At 37.6% G+C, this 16,751-nt stretch overlaps 2 protein-coding genes across 2 annotated transcripts in view; both read left to right on the top strand.

The window, feature by feature from the left end:
* The window catches only part of obscna (obscurin, cytoskeletal calmodulin and titin-interacting RhoGEF a), a 70,656-nt gene extending 63,076 nt beyond the window's left edge, over positions 1 to 7,580 (top strand). Inside the window, exons 64-80 of the mRNA XM_056252258.1 lie at positions 74 to 134; positions 219 to 296; positions 519 to 691; positions 800 to 826; positions 970 to 1,122; positions 1,213 to 1,258; positions 1,372 to 1,449; positions 1,550 to 3,251; positions 3,367 to 3,513; positions 3,688 to 3,810; positions 3,947 to 4,114; positions 4,383 to 4,488; positions 5,056 to 5,295; positions 5,430 to 5,653; positions 6,394 to 6,490; positions 6,616 to 6,765; positions 7,078 to 7,580. Of these exons, the coding sequence (XP_056108233.1) occupies positions 74 to 134; positions 219 to 296; positions 519 to 691; positions 800 to 826; positions 970 to 1,122; positions 1,213 to 1,258; positions 1,372 to 1,449; positions 1,550 to 3,251; positions 3,367 to 3,513; positions 3,688 to 3,810; positions 3,947 to 4,114; positions 4,383 to 4,488; positions 5,056 to 5,295; positions 5,430 to 5,653; positions 6,394 to 6,490; positions 6,616 to 6,765; positions 7,078 to 7,255 (3,751 nt within the window). The 3' untranslated portion in view covers positions 7,256 to 7,580. The remainder of the gene's footprint in view (positions 1 to 73; positions 135 to 218; positions 297 to 518; positions 692 to 799; positions 827 to 969; positions 1,123 to 1,212; positions 1,259 to 1,371; positions 1,450 to 1,549; positions 3,252 to 3,366; positions 3,514 to 3,687; positions 3,811 to 3,946; positions 4,115 to 4,382; positions 4,489 to 5,055; positions 5,296 to 5,429; positions 5,654 to 6,393; positions 6,491 to 6,615; positions 6,766 to 7,077) is intronic.
* A 622-nt stretch (positions 7,581 to 8,202) lies between these two features.
* On the top strand, positions 8,203 to 16,061 carry dmap1 (DNA methyltransferase 1 associated protein 1). Its single transcript, XM_056252293.1, has 11 exons — positions 8,203 to 8,313; positions 8,713 to 8,820; positions 8,934 to 9,025; positions 10,372 to 10,570; positions 10,698 to 10,856; positions 10,970 to 11,137; positions 12,145 to 12,330; positions 12,596 to 12,667; positions 13,215 to 13,287; positions 14,549 to 14,835; positions 15,262 to 16,061. Exons 2-11 carry the CDS (start codon positions 8,722 to 8,724, stop codon positions 15,319 to 15,321), a joined length of 1,395 nt encoding a protein of 464 aa, XP_056108268.1. The 5' UTR covers positions 8,203 to 8,313; positions 8,713 to 8,721; the 3' UTR covers positions 15,322 to 16,061.
* The last annotated feature ends 690 nt before the right edge of the window (positions 16,062 to 16,751 follow it).

Below are 16,751 nucleotides of genomic sequence, written 5' to 3'. Positions count from 1 at the left end.
ATTTTGCTTTTTAGAAATCATTAATTGAATCGAATATGTTTGAATGTGTAGCATTCTTTTTTCCCTCCCACAGATGTTCTACACAGGGGTTACTAGATCATTTGTTTTTAAAGGGGTCGGTTACAGAGAGGGAGGTAATATTGATAATTCATTGAATTTCAGTCACACTTTCACACAGAAATAAAGCAAAAGTTATAATGATCATTAATTGTTTTTAGGTTCAGTTATATATTCAGCAGGTTCTGGAGGGCATTGGATACATACACAGTATGAACATTCTACATCTTGATATCAAAGTAAGTTATTATACTTACTTTATAATATTTGTTTTAAGTGGCATTCATTTAAAATTGTATATATTACAAGAAATTTTACTGATAGGATACTAAAAGCTTTTACAGTCACTGACAGTCCTTTTCTAAAATTGGACCAATTGGTGTCTATGGTAAAGACATCTTCTGACCTGTGGTCGTCCTTCTTAAATTCTGTCTAACTTTTAAAAAATCTTTTCTCTTCAGACAGACAATATCCTAATGGTGTCCCCTGCTAGAGAAGACATCAAAATCTGTGACTTTGGATTCTGCCAGGAAATTGACAACTCCAGACATCAGTACAGTGTGTTTGGGACACCAGAATTTGTTGCTCCAGAAATTGTCCACCAAGAACCTGTGACAGTAGCCACTGATATCTGGTATCAAATTTTGTGGCTTGTTGAAAATTGTGGTGAACCGAATTTGTCATGTTCAGAAATGCAGTTCTGTCTTTTACTTCTTGGTGAATGATATTTTATTTGTTTCAGGTCTCTTGGTGTGGTTACTTACTTATGGTAAGTGCATTGAAGGCATGAAGCCAGCAGATATTTTCCTTTTAGGTTTGCTGCAATTTTATGTGGCTATTAAAGTCAAATATATATATATATATATATTGGTAGAAAATAATGTTGTTGTTTTTTTTGTTTTTTTTGGGAAGCTTAACATGCCACTGTCCTTTCTTCGGTGAGAACGACCGTGCCACACTGATGAAGGTTGCTGAGGGTTTGCTGTACTGGGACACTCCTGAGATCACAAGCAGAAGTGTGGAGGCACAGGACTTCCTACATAGGGTTCTACAGCCAGACCCAGAGTAAGATCTGTTTACATGGGTGTATTTGTTTTTATGAGCAGCAGTTGATTAGTTATTAGTAGTTGAAGTTATTTTGTTCCACCTTCACAGAATGAGACCATCTGCATCTGAATGTTTGAGTCACGAGTGGTTTCAGGTAGGTGGTTTCATGTATATCTATACCATCAGATAACCATCTGACCATCAGATACCATCAGTGCACAAATACAATTTAGTGTCAGTTTAAATTATAAATGTAATTATTTTTAGGGCTATTATGAAGATGAAGAACCAGAGGACATAAATACTAAAAATGTAAAATCTTTTATTTCAAGAAGAAAATGGCAGGTATGATTTTAAATCTTCTCCTCTGCTACTGATTGTCCAGGAAAATGTTCTTCTTTCATGTCTTCCTACTCTTTTCCATGCTTCTTCCCTTTTCTTTCAGCGTTCTTTAACATGCCTCGGCTCGGTTCTGACTCTGAGACCGATCCCAGAGTTATTGGAGGCTCCTCTGCGTGATGTTTCGATTACAGCTGCAAAGGAGTCCCAGGAGCCCAGCAGCACCTCGCTAAGTAGTGGATCCTCTTCAGATTATGATGAGGCTGATGCCTGGGACTTCTTCCAGCAGGCGAGCCAGGAGGATGAAGATGATTTGGAAGAAGAGGATGAATATGACCCCTACGCTCATGTGTCAAAGACGCCCACAATTTTAAAACGGGATGAGGAAGATGTGCTTATTGGTAAGGACAGAGTTCACAGTAGCCCGCTGGTGATTCCCATGAACTCACCATCACCAGAGCCGATAAGCTTGGAGCAAAGGGACAGTAGCCCCTCTCTTCACCTCTCTGAGGGAGATGAAGAATTGGCTGGTGAGCTTCCCATACCACGTCATAGCCTCATCAAAAGCACTTTTTACTGCAGCTCCGAGCAGCTCTCACCCATATCTGCTCGTCACATGACACTGCGGGATAAAATCCAAGCTAAAAAGCAAGAGCGTGGCCGTAAACCCCTCCGTGCAAGCCTCTCCGGTAGGTTGAACGAGCCCCTAATAGAGTATGTAGAAGATTCCCCAGACTTAGAAGCCAATCGTAACCAAAGAAGAGGATCAATCCATTCGTCTATCCTTAAGTCCAGCTCGTTTGATAGTGGAGTGAGTGCTGCCCATCCAAACATACACACCCAGAGAAGAAGCAGATCATTAGATGTGTGCATGCAACGCTCTCCAGCTTCAATCATGCAGGGAGAAAACAAGCATGATGTCGAAGTTAGCCAGAAGCCGGACGCCACTGACGAAGAGGAGGCAAAAACTGAAGAAGTCCAAGTGAGAAGGAAACTCCTCCGTCGCTCTGCGTTTTTGTCGAAAAAGGGCCCCGTTGTTATGAGGAAGGTGAGAGCGCAGGTCCATGAGCTCGAAGAAGGACATCAGCCAGTCTTGAAATGTTCAAGTGAGGATGACATGCAATTGCAGATCATGGAAACAGAAGCAGCACATTTAGGTGATGAGGAGAGCGTGGATGGCTCACAGCTATCATCGCTAGCATGCTCGCTTGACCACGGTTCAGAGGCATCTAGCAGGGTAGGCTCATATGAAGAACTCTCTCATAAACACCAACACGGTGAAATCTTGATCGCTGGATCCTCTGGAAAAACATCTCCATGCTCTCTTCTACAGGACTCTGAGGATGATGACATGGAGAGCGTTCTGAGATCTCTTCGGCAAGACATCCCGCAAGCCCCGCCAAGACGGCGCACCAACAGTTCAAGCTCTGGATTAAATGAGATGCGACATAAGAGCGGCATTGCTCTGAGAAGAAGCTCCTCTGCAGTTCCTGTCCAGGCTGTGGTTGCAGGCCAAGAAAGCAAAGAGGTGCTTCAAAGATATGCCTCAGCCCCAGCTCTACAAGACAAGCCCCCGAGTGGGAAATCTTCCAAGCCTGGATTCATGAAGATCTTCCGCAAGCACTCGTGGGCTAGCCATTCTTCTCCTCAGCTAGAGGGCTTGGAAAAGAAACAAGCAGAAGGAGCATCCACTCGGCCCAAGACCCCTCTTCTAACCTTGAGGAAGAAGATGCAAGCTTCAGCATCTAGCATTACGAAATTGTTCACCCGACAGTGCAGCATGGATGACGTAGAGAAGAAGAAAGGCGGTAGGCTACTTTTAATGCTTTAACACTTATAATATCGAATAGCAGATACTTCTCTGTTCAGTTGTCAAAAAATCATTTGATTGTGTATAAAAATTACATCTCTAACTCTTTCTAGCAGGACCAATTGTGAAGAACCCTTCGCCTGTCATGCCAGAGAAAATGACTCACCCTGCCCCAGTTCCTGCTGCCACTTCATCGGAAAGTCCTCAGAAGAGCTCCAAATTGTTCTTGCTGAAAATGCCGATATTTAAGAAAACCAAAGGTATGTTTGTTGGGCTGATTTGGTCATCTGCATTTAATAATTTATTGTGTATCATTAATTCCAACAAACACAATGTAAAAAAAAAAAAAAAAATACTGACTCCAAAAGTTTGAATGTTAGTGTATTTTATAAAGTTGTTTAAAGTTTTCAATTGTTTTTTTAATGTTCTACCAGAAAGTCCAGTCAAACCATCCAGGCCAGATGTCATTCAGCTAGCAGTGGGTGGAGCTCTTGTGTTCTGGAAACCTGTGCCATCCAAAGACCTTGTCACGTATTGTATTCAGTATAGTGTAAATGGTAAGAATACATCTTAAAGACTCCGTAAAAGAGATTAAAATCAAACTCATCCTGCATTATGAGCATTTATTTTGTATTTGAGCATGGTTTTTTTTTTCATGCATCCTCCTAAATAATTTATTCTCCTTTATATTAGGTGGGGAGTGGAGAACATTGTCAGAGAATGTCACAGACAGCTGTTTCACTGCTAATGCCCTTCCGAGAGGACCGGGATATATATTCAGAGTGTCATTTAACACCAAGACAGGGTTGGCACCTTTCAGTGACCCTTCACCACCTGCTTTTATGGCCACGCCTTATGAAGGTACAACATTCTGAAAATAATTCTTAGTTGTATCCAAAGTGGCTTACAATTTATTACCACACCCTAAATGAGATCTCTGCAAATGTCCTGTTTCTGGGTCACTTTGGATTGAACCGTCAACCTTTGTGTTTGTAAATTAACATCTTTAAATATAATGCAATCTCTCTATTATAATAAATGGAATGTGCATTATAACAGATTCGTATTAGACTGTTTACTTAAAAGTATTATGACACCTTGATTTTAATTTCTTATTTTATTTTTGCAGAGTCTCACAATCCTCTCATTCAGATGGAATCTATTGGGTCAAAGGTCACTGTACCTGGAGGTCTTGGCACTGAGAAGTCTTATAAATTCCTGTCTGAAATCAACAGGTACTGTACTTGACTGCATATTTATATATGCAAATAAACATTTGCAGCTTCTTGATGATCTCAACCTTTCATTGTCCATAACAATATTTGAAGGCCCCCCTCACTCACAATTTCTACCCAATAAAATATTTTGGAGCTGGGTATAACTAGTAGGATGTATATTCATTATAAAAAATAACCAAATAATAAGAAATAAGATTTTTTTTAGCTCATTTTCCTTATTTTAAGACATCTTGAAGCCCCCTTGGAAGTTTGTTGAGGGCCCCTGGTTGAGAACCACTAGATCACATTGTCCCACCAAACACTTCCAAATTTGTAGTTGGGTTTAGTTAGATCAGTGTGTTTTAACCCTGTTGGTTTTTGATGGGACAGTGTGAATAAGCCTTAATAGTATTTAAACTGCAAAACAAATTTGAATTGCTTACAGAACATTGATTGCCTTTATTTACAATCCTTTTATGTTGCAAATTTATTTAACTACATTTACTAAGACATAATTATTGATGCCAAAGAGACAGTGACAACAAGTAAGTAAATAAACACAATCAATATTGTTTCATTTGACAGAGGCCGTTTCAGTGTGGTAACGCAGTGTGAGGATAGTCGCAGCTCTCAGATGTTGGCAGCTAAGATAACCCACTACAGACCAGAGCAGAGGCAATTGGTTTTGAGGGAATATCAACTGCTTCGCCGGCTGAGTCACCCTCGGATCGTCCAGCTGCAGTCGGCCATCCTCACCCCAACCTGCCTGGTGCTTATAGAGGAGCTGTGCTCAGGGCGAGAGCTTCTTTATAACCTTGCAGAAAGGTGAGAGGAATAATACTATTTCAAGTGTTCTGGTCAATTATATCATCACATTTAAAGATACTAGTGAAAATCAATATCTATAACAGTCGGTGTTGAAAAAAATGACCTTACCATTTACTCTTGATGGTATACAGGAATCTATATTCAGAAACGCATGTGACAGACCTACTAGAACAGATTCTGAGCGCTGTGGATTACCTGCACAGCCGACGCATTGTACACCTGGACCTAAAGTCAGACAACATGCTTGTGACAGGCCGAAATGTAGTGAAGATTGTTGATTTGGGCTCCGCTCAGCCCTTCACTCCAGGACAGGCGCTGAACATCGAACACATCAAAGAAATGACAGATAATAAAGGTAAATCTATTTCTAGAAATTTTCTAATTTTCAAATTTCAAAAACTTTGCTTTGATTTAATCATTATACACTACCATTTAAAGGTTCGGGGGCGGAAAGATTTTTAAATGTTTTTGAAAGAAGTTTCTTCTCTCACCAAGGCTGCATTTATTTGATCACTTATACAGTAAAAACAGTAATATTGTCAAATAGTATTACAGTTCCAAATAACTGTTTTCTATTCTAATATATCTTAAAATGTAATTTATTCCTGTGATGGTAAAGCTGAATTTTCAGCATCATTACTTCAGTCTTCAGTGTCACATGACCCTTCAGAAATCATTCTAATATGCTGATTTGCTGCACAAGAAACATTTCTTATTATTATCATCATTGTTGAAAACAGTTGTACTTGCTTAATATTTTTGATAGAAAATGTGATACATTTTTGTGATACATACATTCAGGATTCTCTGATGAATAGAACGTTCAAAAGAACAGCATTTATTTGAAATAGATATTTTAGCATGATATAAGTCTTTACTCTTACTTTTGATCAATTTAATGCATCCTTGCTGAATAAAAGTACAAATTTGATTTTCTTTCTTTGAAAAAATCTTACTACCCTCAAACTTTAAAGTGGTAATATATCTGTGTTATACATTTTCTCAGCTTCTTGACATCTTTAAAGAAAAAGTGTCAAGTATCTTATCAAAAAACAATTTAGTTTATGAAAAAATATTTTCTGTTCTGTTTGTTAGTTTATATTGTCCTTCCTAAAGCTCCTGAAATCTTAGATGGACAAGGAGTTGGACCCGAAACTGATATCTGGGCTGTTGGTGTTTTGGCTTTTATAATGTAAGTACTTTCATTCAGTAAAACTGTAACCGTATAAGGAATAGTGTGACATGGCAATTAGGGCATCCTTATTGTTCAGCCATTGTCAAGTGATTTCCTCAATGTTCTTTACTTTCCCCTTGTAGGTTGAGTGCAGACAGTCCCTTTCATGCTGATTTAAATTGGGAGAGGGATCGAAACATCAAAAAAGGAAAGATCCAGTTCAGTCGTTGTTACCCAGGTCTCTCAGAGGGAGCCATCAACTTCATGAAGAACACCATGAGCAACAAATCCTGGTAAAATTCATAGACTGCTTATTTTTTATATCCAAATAACAGACAATGAGATTTCATGTCATATTTTGATGATGCTGATGGAATGGCAGAAAGCTAATAAGATAAAAAATAGTATTATTATATTTATGACTTTCCATCAATAGACATAAGAAAAAACAATTGTTAAATATATCCTGCTTCTAAACTTCAGGCAAATTATGATTTTAATGACAGATTAAATATGGAAATTGCACTATAGTCTTTTTCACACTGAATCAGTTAGTATGTGGACGTACTGTAGGCAGTTTTTGATGTGGCTCCATGTTTCATCAGGGCAAGACCAACAGCTGCAGAGTGCCTCCAAAACCCCTGGATACAAGGAGACCGTCCTCCCTCCAAACACAGCGACTCTGTGGTCTGTTTTTCAACAGACAAGCTGCAGGCCTATCTCAGGGAAAGAGAGCTCAAGCGAGACCACGTCCGCACAAAAATTAAACTGCCCCTCTTGTAATTCAAGGGATAGAACATATTTGGTGGCTGAAAGTGATGTGTGAAACTGTAAAATGCTTTTAGTTTTTTTTTAAGCATAGATTTATTTTTTGTGCTGCTCTCCCACAAGGGGAAAGATTATGATGAAAGGTTTTAGCAGTAATGATAATCAATTATATTTCTTTAGATAGGCCTACAATTTTTCAACTGGTGTAATCCGGCTATCTGCATGACAGTTCTTCGATTATTGCTTTGTAATCAATCAAACAGTGACACATTACTTAAACACTATTTTACAATAGTTTAAATTTATGCATGTTATCTATCTATCTATCTATCCATCCATCCATCTATATCAATCTGTCTGTCTGTCTGTCTGTCTGTCTGTCTGTCTGTCTATCTATCTGTCTATCTGTCTGTCTGTCTGTCTGTCTGTCTGTCTGTATATCAATGAATGAAAGATGTAGAACTGGTTATCACTGTTATTGCAGTAAGTTGTTTTCCTTTGTTTTTTTGATGTTAATAAAATTGTATGCCACCACTCTATCAGGGATAACTTTCTTGTATGATGTATTATGTGGTTAAATGCTGTATTTTATTAATCACTTAAGATATTTTTCTCATTTTTATGGAATTTTTACTTTATGTATGTGGATTTTATTGGTAAATGTTGATTTTGTAAGAGTGGTAAAGATAATTTTGGGATTGCTGTTGCCTCTTTGCAGTGTCTAGAATGGTTTCACATAATTCTATTATATTCTCAAAAATGCCATGCTCCTAAAATAAATGTTTTGTAAAACGTGTAATTTTGTAGTTTGGATTTATCCATTGGCGGTTTATATACATAGGTAGGCTAAGGCATTTTATGAACAGTGACACTGACAGTGTCTTGTAGATGCACTACATCGTTTTGTCCGATAGGAGGCGATCATTTACACAACTGTCGTGAAGCACAGAGGAGCCCACCGTCGAAGAGGAGATCTGCATCCGCCGGTAGATGCAGCGTTTCAGCTAACACTGTCACGCAAATAAAGACCACATACATATTTTAGAAACACAGGCTGCCTTTATTTTTCTCAGGTAAGATTAAACGTTACTTCTATTTCCCTTATTGTTCGTAAATGCTGTTCTGGAAGTACTATTTGAGCTCAATGGGGTTCCCGCCTCTAAGCTCATTGATTCCGAGATTCGAGTTAGCGCTCAGGCTCAGTTTTTAAGCTATCATTTATTTATTTATCTAACGTTACCAGCTCACACAGACCCAGCAAACAAGTTCTAACATTTAACCCTGATGTGTTGTCTGTGTTTGATGTTGTTGTTATTATGATCGTTGTCAGACGTACTGCTGCCATTTGTTCATTCAGTTCTCATAACAAAGATTATGCTTAATTGTCTGCTTTCAAAAGCAAGCCAACCATTTCATTGTATAAGTATTTTATATGTGCATCTCTTTGCTAATAATTCTGTCTAAACTATTAGTCCTTCATCATGACTACCGGTGCTGACGTGAGGGATATTCTGGAGCTGACAGGAGGAGACAATGATCCAGGACCCATCAGCAAGAAGGACTTCATCAACTCAGACAAGGTAACCTGGCACAGAGAACCAACACCAGCAAACTTTTGAATTCAGATAGATGGATGTTACTGTGACAGATGTCAGATGTATTGAGACAACTCTCATTCTGTTTATCTTTGTAGAAAAAAGCCAAGAAAGTCACAGAGACATTAACCTTCAAGAGACCAGAAGGAATGCACAGAGAAGTTTATGCCTTGCTGTATTCAGACAAAAAGTAAGATTGCTGTCTCAGCTCAACCTTCTCACCTCACTGTTTTATTGCCCATATTATGAGATTTTATTTGCATTGCCCTCTAAAAAATTGATTCCCATGATAAGCGGCAGATTCTGTTGCTGTTTGAATGTACAGTATAATTTATTGTTTGATCTAGTTGACTAACATGTTATATTATATCAATTGTACAGCAAAAGGGTTTGTATGAGTTTATAGCTGTCTGTCATAATGTTCAGCTATTGCAAAATGCAAATTAAAAATCAAGTACATTTATTTTTGAGAAGTAGGCTAAATATACTACACTTAACACTACCATTCAAAAGGTCTGTAATGTTTTTTTTTAAGTCTCTTATGGTCACCAAGGCTGCATCTATTTGATCGAAAATACATTAAAAACAGTAATATTGTGAACTGTTAATATCATTTAAAATAACTGGTGTTTATTTTAATATATTTACATTTTATTTTATTCCTTTAATGGCAAAGCTGAATTGTCAGCAATGCATCATTTTCCAGTCTTCAGTGTCACATGACCCTTCAGAAATCAGTCTAATATGCTGATTTGCTGCCCAAGAAAAATGTCTTAATGTTGAAAGTGATTTGGTTATGCTGCTTAATATTTTGTGCAAACTGTGACACGTTTTTTTCAGGGTTCTTTGATGAATAGAATGTTCAAAAGAACAGCATTGAATTAGAAATCTTGGTTACACTTTATGTTTAGGTGTCTAACTACTATGTACTTGCATCAAAAATACCTACAATGTACTTATTGTGTTCATGTTGTATTGCAAAACACTTACTGAGGTGGGATATGGGTAAGGTTAGAGACATGGTGGTATGTAAGGCTGGGATAAGGGAAGGGTCAACGATGTAATTATAGATGTAATTACAGAAATTAATTACAGCTGTAATTACATGCAGGAATTTTTTTTTGTTAATATAAGTACAATGTAAAAACTTGCATGTGCACAATAGGTGCATTGAATCAATTGATTAATTTAAATGTTATTGCATATTAGTTAAAGACACCTAATATAAAGTGGGACCAAAATCTTGTTAATTTTGATCAGTTTAATGCATCCTTGCTGAAAAAAATAAACTTACTGACTCTAAGCTTTTGAACAGTAGTGTATGTATATATATCTCTTGAGTTTCACGTAAAAATATGTTACTAAAAATTAAATATATTTTGTTTTGTCTACTGGTCCGAATAGGTCGTCACAAAAATCCTTATAGTTGAGCCCTGTATTAAAAATCCTTATAGCTGAGCCCTGAATGCTGCACATGGATGCTGATATTGTTACATTGAAACATGACAACATATCATTAACATTTTCTATTTTCAGTCGGGATGCCCCTCCCCTGTTACCGAGTGATACTACGCAAGGCTACCGGACCGTGAAAGCGAAACTGGGCTGTAAGAAGGTGCGGCCCTGGAAGTGGATGCCCTTTTCTAATCCAGCCAGAAAAGATGGTGCCATCTTCCATCACTGGAGACGAGCAGCAGAGGAGGGAAAGGACTACCCATTTGCTCGCTTCAACAAGGTTGGAAAGAGAAGATTGTTAAAATGATATTAGTAAAGGGAAGAGAGAAGAGATTGTGTTATATTCTTGTTTTGAAATAGAAATTCCTCTCCTTGCATGTTATTGAAAATATTATTCCTGTTCATAGACTGTGCAGGTGCCTGTGTACTCTGAGCAGGAGTATCAGATGTATCTTCATGACGACGGATGGACGAAAGCTGAAACGGATCACCTGTTTGACTTGTGTAAACGTTTCGACCTGAGGTTTATTGTTATCCATGATCGCTATGATCACCAACAGTACAGAGTAAATTCCTCTTCATGATTCTGCTTTTAACTGAACATAAAATAGTAATTTTACCACGTTACATTTTGCTTCCTTCAAATCACATTTCTTCCCTGATTTCAATGTAATTGTAGAAGCGCTCTGCGGAGGATCTTAAAGAGCGTTATTACAGCATTTGCGGCAAACTAACAAAGGTTCGGGCTGGAACAGGAACTGAGCCCAAGATCTACATCTTTGATGCTGGTCATGAGAGACGCAGGAAAGAGCAGCTCGAGAGACTTTTCAGCCGCACTCCAGAACAGGTGAGACTGCTCATCTTTTTTACAATCTGCATAACAATTATTACAACAGTGATGTATTAGTGTCAGTTTTAAAGAGGACCTATTAAGATTTTTTACATGTTCAACTTTCTTCTTTAGTATGTAATGTTACTGATATAGAGAATGCAGACCTTTACTATGCTCAAACAGCAAGCACCGTTTCTGAGCGGCCTGAAAGGCCTTGATTGTAGTTTTGAGTTTTCTTCCAAGAATGTGCACGCCACAATATTCCTCATTTAAATCATTTTCACTCAAGGCATATGCAAAATAGAGGAGTGGATCCTGGTTGAGTTGCGTTAGTACTGTGTTGAAACTCGCAGTTATGGAAAGGGTGTGACATTTCCGAAACACGCTCAAAGCAGTTGACCAATCACAACACACTGGTCCAGCCAACCTATCAAAGCATATTGCTCTTTTGGAAGGAGGAGCTTCATAGAGACAGATCGTTATTGACAGACTGGGAAGAGAGGTGCTGCAACAATGGAAAATATGTGATTTTTTTTTTTTTTTTTTTTTTTTTTTTTTGAACATTCAAACATGAAACAACCTAGTAGACTCCTAAAACAAAATCAAGAAGATACTGTGAAAGGGTATAAAATGGTCTATTTAACTCTTTCCCCGCCAGCAAAAAAAAAAGAAAGAAAAAAAGTCTCCAGCCAGTGCCTGCATTTTTTTTATAATCATTTTAACAAAACTTTTATGGCCCCCAGAATGTTTTTTTGTATGAATATCTGAACATGCAATATATCAAAATAATAAACAGAGCCTCCTTTTTTATTATTCTATCTTCATGCATTCTTTTTTTTAAATCAACACTTGAATGTGGGTAAGTTTCATAAAAAAGCAACATTTTGAACAAAAAGCTGAGAAAATCCTGTCAATGGCTGGGAACCGCTGTGCTATGAATGACGGAAAATTCCATCAATGGCGGGAAAAGAGTTAAGTACAAGCTATGTACTTCATGAATATGTACTTTTTCCTTCCTTTAGGTGGCAGAAGAGGAATACCTGATCCAGGAGTTGAGGAAGATTGAGACACGCAAGAAGGAGCGTGAGAAGAAGGCCCAGGACCTCCAGAAGCTCATTACAGCCGCTGACACGAACACAGAGATGCGCAGAGCTGAACGCAAAGCCACCAAGAAGAAGCTGCCTCAGAAACGAGAGATGGAAAAACCTGTAATTTTCTCTTTATATATCATTCACACTGTCTGAATTCAAAGTTAACCTGCCAGCGATAATAATAGTTGTTTGATGGGAGGGGGATATTTTCAATAGAAAAGAAAGTGCAAAGTTAGGATGATCGCTGTGATTTTTTTTGTGTGTGTGTGTGTGCATTTTTTAAACGGTTTAAAAATTATTATTTATTAAAAAAAATTATCTGTAAATTTTTTAAAATTCTATCACGTTCTCCTCTAATGCCCTCTCATCTGTCCAATGGCAGGCTGTTCCGGAAACTGCAGGCATCAAATTCCCAGACTTCAAATCTGCTGGTGTTTCACTACGGAGTCAGAGAGTAAGATCAACTTGTACGCTTCGACAAAACTGACCCCTGATCCGTTTCTTAATATACGATCTATGCAGAATATTATGATAGATCCCTCCTCTCCACAGGAGCCTGTGGCGTTTAACTTCTCTCTCATTAGCCAGGAGTTGATTGATTCACACAGTCATAGGTAGAGTAATCTACCCACAGGAAGGCATTCCTCTTAAAGAGTAATGAAGGGAGGTCGCTCTATATAAAACGCATTAAGGATGGTACTGGGGTAGTATATGACTCAGATGTGGCTGGTCATCTGTTAGTCAGACTCGGGTGCATAAACATGTTTTGATCTGCCCTCTCTGAAGTGCATTTCAGGGGTATTATGAATGAAAGATGACCCCATTTTTATTCCATTGCTCCCCCACCATGTAGCCATCTGAGATTAAAGGTGTTAATGTTCCATCTAGAGTTCCAAATACCTCATGGATTCAGACATGAGTACACAAGCACAACTTAAGTTTACTTGAAGTTTATTTGTAGTTGTAGTATATTTTGTTAACTAATGGATTTGTGTGTCTAGATGAAGCTGCCCAGCTCAGTTGGACAGAAGAAAATAAAAGCAATTGAACAGATCCTGACAGAGCAAGGAGTGGGTAAGTAACGTTTTAAGTTGCATTACTTCTGAGCTCCTACCTACCATATCATTTCTATAGTTGAAAAAATGGTACTGATTCTGATTCATAAGCTATTGATTCAGTTCAGTAAAGTAAATTTTACTTGCATATTAATTAAAATTCTTGCAATTGTATTTCTTGTAAAAAAAAAAAAATTATTATAACCATGTATAAAGGTATTTTAAATGATAAACTACCATTGAATAGGATAGAAATTTAATTTGAGACTAATGAGATTTTGAGATTAATTTGGGATTTATTAATTAATGAATAATGTGCATTGTATGAACAGATTATTTGTTTGTGAAACGGATTACACTGGTTGTGCTGTATTTTTTTGATTCACTAAAAATAACTTTTTGATTTGATTCGGACTACATTCCTCATGTTGTATCTTATTCTGGGTTCGTACAGTCATGAAAAACCTGGAAAAGTCGTGGAACTAAAAAAAAAAAAAAGCAATTTCCAACCTTGGAAATCTTTTGGAAAAATGAATAAACCTAGAAAGTTTTGGAAAATTAGTTTCTCAAATATCTGTATAATTTAATTGATTGTTTAATTGATAATGCTGGTTAAATTACAATATTTGGCATTCGGCCATTCAATCACGTGATGCTATGTTCTCTGCGTGGAGTAATGGCAGGCACAGTCGTAGCTTGTACTTATTATTAAAACAAATAGCAAGCAAACAAATTAAAATAGTCAATAATAGTCATTCATTTTAGTTAAAGGCAACTACCACTTTTAAGCCCCAGGAGGGTGGTAAAGACATCATTAAAGTAATCCATGTGACTCCAGTGGCCTCAATCTAATGAAGCAATGCGAGTACTTTGTTTGTGCAAAAAAAACAACACTTTATTTACAAAATATTAATCTCCAACATATGTTTTTATTTTTATTTTGGGTGAACCTAACCCTTTAAGATGTGCTAAAATAAATTTGAACATGGATTTTTTATCTTATTTTACATGTATACTTAGATTTTAATGGAACTTTAGGTCGTAAATATTGCGTAAAAAATCAGTCCATTATTTTACAGTACAATACCTTTACCTTTAACAATCAATTTGAATTTAGGTGAAATATGATTTGTTTTGCCATGGTGCTGAAAACACTAGCATAGAATAAATTATTGATCTTGAGATTTTAAAAATCAATATTGGGATTGTTAAAATAAACCTTAATAATTACAGTTCAGTTTACAAAGTCTTATAACATATCTCTTCTCATTCCACGGCAGACCTCAACCCTATGCCCACAGAGGAGATAGTGCACATGTTTAATGAACTCCGCAGCGATCTGGTCCTGGTTTACGAGTTGAAGCAGGCCTACAGTAACTGTGAGTACGAACAGCAGATGCTGCGGCACCGCTATGATGCACTTCTAAAAGCAGGGGGCGCCGTCACACCACAGAGCGAGAGCGGTGGAGTCGCTGACAGTCAATCCTGGCTTGGCGCTGATGACATCAAAACTGAAGCCAAAGAGCAGATTATTGATGTGGTTGGAGCTCCACTCACTCCAAATTCGGTGAGTTTTTTTTATTTAAATGCCTGTCTGTAAATTGCCATGACTTAATTAATGGTTGGCTTGGTAATTTATGATTGGCCTAATAAAAGACCATGACAAGACAACACAGAAAAACTATCATGAACAAAGAATCAATCATGAATTCTTATTATAATCCTGATAACTGGAAATTTATAGTGTAACTGGTAACACTATAAATTTCCAATATTATAATGCTTATCAGATCGTTAGTTAATGTGCATTCAGATATTTAGAAATATCATGACATAAATACTAGCTTTGATTGTACGTGAACTGCTGAGCTATTGATTTAAAAAAATAAATAATAATAATTGACAAGCGTTTTTCAATGAATCTTTCACAAAATTCCACTTTTGGCAGCATAATTATTTGAATATGGTTTTCTTCATGCTCCTCTTTGTACAGCGCAAACGCAGAGAATCTGCTTCGAGTTCCTCATCTATCAAGAAGGTGAAGAAACCGTGACATAAATGACTCTGTAAACTCGATTGGACATTTTTGGAAGAGGAGAGAGAGGTGTCTGAAGCTCTCTTAAGTGATTGCCTGTTTTGGTTGGGGTCAGAGGCTGAGTTTGTGGTTGTAGGTCATCCGTTATCTGCTCTTTTGATGACCGCTCTCTGGCTCTCTTTGTTAATGTATTCAGCACAATGACTACCCTCCCTGTCCGCCACCCCTTCAATCCCACCTGCTTCCCTCCTCTCTTCATTCTCCAGACCAAACCTGTACCATGACACAGACCACCCTTGACAACCTATTCCATTATACCACCTCCTCTGTCCAACCAGGCAGCCCAAACCCAGATGAACTGTAAATTGGCAGAGAGAGCTAATCGGCACATGACAAGACAGAAGCAAGTAGAGGGAAAAAAAAGAATGTCTGCTTGTCTGTCTGAAATGAACGTATGCTGGACAGATGGTATGAGCCTGGATCCTGTTGGGGAATTTATTGGACATTATTGCGTTTGTTTTTGGCTGCGTCTTGAAACAGCAGGCTCTGGAAAAATGTTTCAATTTTTGGAGGTGTCGCTGTCTAACTGCTATCTTTACGTCTGACATTCTGATGTGCTGTTTTTCACCTGCAATCCTGTGTTTTCTCAGAAGAGTTGTAGACCGTCTCACCCATCTCAAATAGATACTCTTGTACATTGAGCTTAGTACCTATAAAATGTCCTTGTTTAATAAATGTTTTTCCCAAGTGTTTTCCTTTTAATTTGTTAAAGTGTAATGAAAGGGGAAAAAAGGAAATGTTGGTATTTTTCACCACTGATTATCATAGGAGTTAGAAAATATTGTGACCATGATTCAGTGTAGGCTAATATCAATATTTAGGTTAGGGAGTGGTTTAGAATTTTAAAAACACGTAAACCAAGGTCAAATTTTCAGCGTCATTTGACTAAAACAATGAAGCTGACAGCATTAAATAAAAACATCCGCGCTGAGATTCTGGTATTTTGCTCCGCATTTGTGAGGCACTCCGTGCGTTTTAAATTAGCTGTCAAGCGCGCTCATCAATAACGTGAACAGCGCGAGCTCTGCCGCTCGTCATCGCCACTTCATGAATTCGCCGCGATAAAGACATCTCCAGTAAATTCATTACAGTATTGAACATGACAGGAAACATTTATAATTTACATGTCAACTCTGCATAAGCCGTGATAAATGTATGCCAGGCAGTAAAGAGCTGTAGTCAGCCTCTCAACTGAGGCAGTAACATCGAAAGACCTTCTGACTGAAAGGTTTCCTTTTCTTTGGAACAGATCTCTGTGAACACAATTATTTATTAATATTAAGGCTTTTGTAATTTATTTTAGAAGACATATTAATTTTAGAAGTTAACTTGTTTATCTCTATTTTATTCGAATATATTCTTGTTTGTAACTGAGTTAAGGGCTGTTA

This window comes from Rhinichthys klamathensis, unplaced genomic scaffold (assembly GCF_029890125.1).
Source record: "Rhinichthys klamathensis goyatoka isolate OS25496 unplaced genomic scaffold, OSU_Roscu_1.1 h1tg000094l_1, whole genome shotgun sequence".
Taxonomy (NCBI): Eukaryota; Metazoa; Chordata; class Actinopteri; order Cypriniformes; family Leuciscidae; genus Rhinichthys; species Rhinichthys klamathensis.
Note: the sequence above shows the minus strand (reverse complement) of the source record. Positions and strands in the feature narration are given on the sequence as shown.

Excerpts from the sequence above, each read along its gene's own strand:
- dmap1 (XM_056252293.1), top strand. The coding sequence starts at position 8,722 with ATGACTACCGGTGCTGACGTGAGGGATATTCTGGAGCTGACAGGAGGA. Across the intron at positions 9,026-10,371 it reads TTGCTGTATTCAGACAAAAA|TCGGGATGCCCCTCCCCTGT; the intron begins GTAAGATTGCTG and ends TTCTATTTTCAG. Across the intron at positions 10,857-10,969 it reads ATGATCACCAACAGTACAGA|AAGCGCTCTGCGGAGGATCT; the intron begins GTAAATTCCTCT and ends ATGTAATTGTAG.